The sequence below is a fragment of the Sinocyclocheilus grahami genome, unplaced genomic scaffold (assembly GCF_001515645.1).
Source record: "Sinocyclocheilus grahami isolate Dianchi unplaced genomic scaffold, SAMN03320097.WGS_v1.1 scaffold1092.1, whole genome shotgun sequence".
NCBI classification, from domain to species: Eukaryota; Metazoa; Chordata; class Actinopteri; order Cypriniformes; family Cyprinidae; genus Sinocyclocheilus; species Sinocyclocheilus grahami.
The window spans coordinates 334980-341307 of NW_015506271.1; the positions used below are offsets into that span (position 1 = coordinate 334980).

The following is a 6328-nucleotide window of genomic DNA, read 5'->3' on the forward strand; positions in this document are numbered from 1 at the left end:
TTCATTTGGAAACCAAGGTCCTAAAGTCTGGAGGAAGGGTGGAGAAGCTCATAGCCCAAGTTGCTTGAAGTCCAGTGAGTTGTCCAAATGTCTTAGCATTCTTAGCAATGCAAATTACTAGTGGTGTCCCAAACTAAGGATTTTCATAGTCGAATCGGAATTTTCGAATCTTGCCGATAGTTGACATCATGATTGTCGAATCATATGTTTGGGGGTGGGGCAAAATACATTACCAAGAGTCAAGTCAAACATTCGACAGTCATAATTACTGACGTTAACGGACGCCTCGCAGATACAAAGTATATTTAACATTAAACGTCAGCGAAACCTTACGAATTCACAACATTTTGTACAACAGTGCTCATTATAACGTTATGTATATGACAGTAGTTATTAATGTTCTGCATTTCTGTTTTGAGCTGTGCGCTCTCTGAAGATCACCAGTGGAGTGAAGCATCTTGATAGCAGGTTTTAAATAAATGGGATTTAACTGATCATTTATCTCATATATAATAAGCTTCGTTATTTATACAACATTACGCAAATATTACGACTTACAGGCTACCTGCACAAAATCCCCCAAATGCAGAAGTGAACGTTTCGGCACGGCTCTGAGTGAAGTCCTTTTGTGGACGCGTTCTTCACGTAACAACGTGCAGAAACACGGCAACTAAACTCTAAAAATTCACAGCTTTTTATTATAATAGTGTTCTCATTATGTATATGACAGTCCCAGTCATAGTTATTAATATTCTGCATTGTTGTTTGTCCTGCTTGCGCTGCACGCTGAAGAGATAATCACCGTAGTACTACAATGAAGTGCTTTACTGTAGCGTAACTCAACCAAATGCATCTTATATGAGATAAATAATATATACATGTTATATATAAACCGGCTGAAATGTTTTGAAATCACTTGTACTCTACATGATCGAAAAAATCCAGTCTCTCACTTTGTCTGTGTCAATTTGTGTCTTGTTAAAGATTTAAATCCCTGCCGCCAAGATGCTTCTCTGTCGGTCACGGGTTATGGAAAGTGAAACTTAAATCTATAGGCTTGGTTGGATTTATTCACGCACGTTAAAATATTTTTTTAAAGCTTCTTTCTTTTCAGATTCTTATTTACAACATTATCTTAGTAGGCTGTATATTGACTTATTGGGAGAAAACCGGTAGTTCTATGTGAAATCAGACATTTGAGCACCCCCATATATAGCCAAAATGGCATGATCATAACACCTCTGCAAATATTTGACTGAGATTGGTAGTCGAATCGGCCTCCTCCTATCAAAGCATCGACTATTTGGGGTCACACCTATAGATTACTAATCAAAAATTAAGTTTTGATATTTATGGTAGGAAATTTACAAAATATCTTCATGGAACATGATCTTTACTTTATACACTTACAAATACACCCCTGCTACTTATGACTGGTTTTGTGGTCCAGGGTCACATATAACAAATTAATTAGTCTGACTTTGATGGAAAAATGCTGCTTTAAAGCAATTTAAAACATAAGTTTAAAATTGTAATACAAACTTGGTGTATTTTTTTTATGGATGCAAACAAAAGATTTATTTAATATGGTAACAGTCTACATGTTTTTATATATTTTTATCTCATGCTGATTGTTATTCTTTTGTTTGCAGGGGTTCACAAGCCCTTAAGTTCTTCAACACACATCAGCTGAAGTGCCAGCTGCAAAGACACCCAGACTGCACCAATGTAAAACAGTGGAAGGGCGGGCCAGTCAAAATTGACCCCTTGGCCCTGGTACAGGCTATTGAGAGATACCTTGTGGTTAGAGGTAAACACACAAGAATCTGAATATGATGTTCTCAGTTCTCTGGTTTCTGAGTTCTCAGATGAGATGGTTGACACTTGCGGTCTCAACAGGGTATGGAAGGATCAGGGAGGAGGATGAAGACAGTGATGATGATGGTTCTGATGATGAGATTGATGAATCTTTGGTACGGATGATTGTTTTCATGATAATATTTACTTGGTAATTGTAATCAAAATGGCATACTGTGTGTAGTGGTATGCACTTTTTTTAATACTGTGGACTACCGTTTCCCAAAGGCTGCCCAGTTCTTGAATTCTGGGAGTGTACGTCACAGGCTGCAGTTCTACATAGGAGAGCACCTGCTGCCGTACAACATGACTGTTTATCAGGCTGTCAGGCAGTTCAGCTTGCAGGCTGAGGAGGAGCGAGAGAGCACAGATGATGAAGCAAATCCTCTGGGAAGGGCTGGCATCTGGACCAAAACACACACTATATGGTACACAACTTGCACGCCGTTTTTTTCACTCTTTCAGAAACTGCACAATCACTAATGTTTGCCTGTTCCATGAATGTGATACAAGTCTGCAACCCTATTATTTGAACTATTTAATAGTTAATATATTGTGTGTTAATATATATTAATACACAATACACAAGTGTTAATATATACTTGTTACAGGTATAAGCCAGTCAGAGAGGATGAAGAGGGCTGTAAAGATGCTGTCGGAGGGAAGAGGGGTCGCGCACAGACGGCTCCCACTAAAACCTCCCCTCGAAATGCCAAGAAACAGGACGAACTGTGGCATGGTAGGGAAATATCATGTGCACTGATAACCTATAAAAGCTGTATAGGAGTTTAGTAAGGGACTGCCTTGGAATCCATCTTTATTCAGACTATATTTGTTTTTTGTGTGTGTTTTCAGAGGGTGTGTGTCCTAGTGTGACAAACCCATTAGAGTCATACCTCATTAGTGATCCTCCAGAGGGCATCACTTTTGATGATCCTTCAATGGAGGTGATTCTGCTGCTGAGGGTCCTGCACTCCATCTGTAGATATTGGTTCTATCTGTACGATGTGAGTACCATATTCAAGAACACTTGCATTCATACAAAAAGTACAGGTACAATAACAGAACCTCTATCAAGAATGTATGCTTAATTATGATAATAATTAAAAACGTGGATGGTTCTAAAATGGACTTCATTTTCTTTTCTTTCTCTTTTTTTTCCGCTTTGATTTTGGTGTGAAATATGACCTGGGGCCTTTTCCATAAAACAGGCTTATTTCAGTTAGTCTGACTTATTTTGAACCAAGGGCCAGTTGCATAAACTTAGCCACCATGTTAAGACTGTGTCTTAAGAACCAGTTTGACCAACTAGCAGTTGGCAGTTGCCAAGGGGTAATCAGTCTTACTTTTCCAATACAGATTAGACCGATCTACCTTTTCATAACTTTCATAACAAAAAGTTATGTCCAGTCTTGAAGAAAAACAATTAGTTGACTAACTTAAGACTAGTCTAAACAGTTTATGCAACCGGCCCTTCAAATCAACTGACAATATGTCTGACTAACTGAAATCAACCTGGGGCCAGTTGCCTAAACTTAGCCACCATGTTAAGACTGTCAAACTAGTTCTTAAGACCAACTAGCAGTAGCCAAGGGGTAATCAGTCTTACTTTTCCAATACAAATAAGACCAATCTTCCTTTTCATAACTGAATTATAAAAGTTATGACCAGTCTTGAAGAAAAGCAGTTAGATGGTAAAATTTTTAAGACTAATCTAAACAACCTAATGCAACCGCCCCCTGGCTTATTTGGTAAACTTGTTTTATGAAACAGGCCCCTGGACATATTTCAGCGAGATTCACCCAATAATAAAGCAATCAAACAGTAGACTTTACATTCATCTGTCTCTTTTCCCCAGAATGCTGCATGTAAAGAGATCATTCCCACTGGTGAGTTTATTAACAGTAAACTGACAGCAAAGGCCAACCGACAGTTGCAGGATCCGCTGGTCATCATGACAGGGAACATTCCCACCTGGCTCACTGAGCTCGGCAAGACCAGGTACTGCAAACTCTTCATCTCATTCGTCTTAAATCCGTACTTTTTTTTACACCTCTAATCTTCTCTCTTCTAGTCCATTCTTTTTCCCGTTTGACACGCGGCAAATGCTCTTCTACGTGACAGCGTTTGACCGCGATCGCGCCATGCAGCGCCTGCTCGACACCAACCCAGAGATTAACCAGTCTGACTCGCAAGACAGCCGTGTCGCTCCACGCCTTGACAGGAAGAAGGTTGCCCTAAAATTCCTGTTTAAGCATTTGCATGCTGTAATTGCTTCATATATGCCATAGCAGAGGTATGTATTCACAAACAACTTTCTAACATTCTCTTATTCGTTGTTTTGTATGTATAGAGAACGATAAACCGTGATGAGCTCCTGAAGCAAGCAGAGTCAGTAATGCAAGACCTCGGGAGTTCCAGAGCTATGCTGGAAATTCAATACGAGAACGAGGTATGCATGACTGACGATTAGGCCAGAAACATAATCTACACAAATTCTTGGCCAGTGCATTTCAACCGTGTCGTTTGTGTTCTTGCGTTACTGTGTTACAGTAACAAACAGGAGGCCCTGAGGATGTGGTGTTGTTCTGGTAGCTCGCTATAAACATACTGACTGTTTGCCACCACTGTTATTTCACTAGCCCATGGAGTCTGTGTATTTCAGCCAGTGCAATTTTAAACAAGTCTATCTGTTTCTGCTCAGAGTCCGCTTTTCTGTCAGTCTTGTTTGATTTATGCCTGACTTCTCTCTGTGTCTCAGGTGGGAACAGGCCTTGGACCTACGCAAGAGTTCTATGCTCTGGTGTCTCAGGAGTTGCAGAGGGCCGATTTGGGTCTTTGGAGAGGAGAGGAAGTCACTCTCTCCAACCCTAAAGGTAACTCATATATTTGTAAATTTTGAGCACTGTTTCTAGTGTAACGCAAATAGCATTCTACTGCTGTTCACTAAGCTTGTTTCTTCTGTCTGTCTCTCTCCCTCCCTCACACACACTCTGTCTGTCTCTGAGCAGGAAGGCAGGAGGGTACCAAGTATATGTTCAGTTCCAGAGGGTTGTTTGCTGTACCGTTTGGACGAACTACCAAACCAGCTCACATCGCCAAGATCAAAATGAAGTTCCGTTTTCTTGGAAAACTGATGGCTAAAGCGATCATGGACTTCAGATTGGTACATTTACTCATGACAAAATGACTTGAATACATAAAAAAAAAAAAAACTAAAACTAAAAAATATTTTTCTTTCAAGAATTTCAGCCTTTTATAGTTGTTCATTACAATCTCAGAATATTTTTGACATTTATGCTTTTAAATTAGGGGTGATCCAATGTACTGGAATCAACGACAGCCATGGTACTAAAAAAAATGAAATATTGATATGTGAAAACTACACAAGTTCTAGTAACAACTAAAACTAAAAAATATTTTTCTTTCAGCCTTTTAAAGTTGTTCATTACAATCTCAGAATATTTTTGACATTTATGCTTTTAAATTAGGGGTGATCCAATGTACTGGAATCAACGACAGCCATGGTACTAAACAAAAAATGAAATATTGATATGTGAAAACTACACAAGTTCTAGTAACAATCTGCTTGACACTCCAACATAGTAGATGGCAGTATTGCGCTTTCAACAGTTTAGTCATTCAGTTTTAAAGACCAAGCACTGAAGGGTGCCACAATGGTGTGCCAAAGGTGTCATGAATGGAGAATTCAAACTTTACCTAATCTTTTTACTCATAAGTAGACATTGTTTTGATATGTAAGAACTGTGTACAGTTAGACCGTCTTTGTAACAAAACCATAGGGGTGGGTATCGTTCAAAAATTTCCGATACCGATACCTTGACTTTAATACCGGTTCCTGAACGATACTTTTTTCGATACCAATTTTATGAAATCAATTTTAACAAGATTACATTATCTAAAAAAAAAAAAAAACTTTGGTTTTATTTTTCAGCTTGTTGATGTTTATACAAACTCAAAGAATCCATCTTCTGAGCCACTGCACAAAGGAACAAAATGTAACCAACACAATCAATCAGTGCAAAGTAGTTTTAATAAAGCTCAAATAGTCTTCAGTTTACACATCTGTTAGGCTACATTTACACTAGTTAGTGTTCGTTTTAAAACGCATAGCTCCGACAGAATCATGATTTCGATTTATTTTCCACTGATTTACTGATGAGCATTAGCAGCTTCCAGCGCCGTCTGCTTGTGTTCTCTCTTCTATGATTGCTGCTCTGACTCAGAGGTAATAACATATTTAATTTCAGCAACATTAGATGGCCAAAACACACATTAGACTGCAATCAGAAGTTATTACAAACACTCGATGGTGGTTTAAAGTGAGTTTTGAGTAAAAGCGGAATATAAATCTTATTTATTGTCTTATGTAGCATGATGCTACAGTTTGCATTAATGGTCACATAACACGCGCTTTCGGTCATGTAACGTTAGTATGAACGGACATCTG

General features: G+C 38.7%; 1 protein-coding gene across 1 annotated transcript in view; it reads left to right on the plus strand.

The window, feature by feature from the left end:
* The window catches only part of LOC107566684 (E3 ubiquitin-protein ligase TRIP12), a 65877-nt gene that overhangs the window by 57646 nt on the left and 1903 nt on the right, over positions 1-6328 (plus strand). The window contains exons 27-36 of the mRNA XM_016252196.1: positions 1653-1810; positions 1900-1973; positions 2086-2285; positions 2469-2596; positions 2713-2864; positions 3716-3858; positions 3932-4088; positions 4211-4309; positions 4619-4733; positions 4869-5023. Of these exons, the coding sequence (XP_016107682.1) occupies positions 1653-1810; positions 1900-1973; positions 2086-2285; positions 2469-2596; positions 2713-2864; positions 3716-3858; positions 3932-4088; positions 4211-4309; positions 4619-4733; positions 4869-5023 (1381 nt within the window). The remainder of the gene's footprint in view (positions 1-1652; positions 1811-1899; positions 1974-2085; positions 2286-2468; positions 2597-2712; positions 2865-3715; positions 3859-3931; positions 4089-4210; positions 4310-4618; positions 4734-4868; positions 5024-6328) is intronic.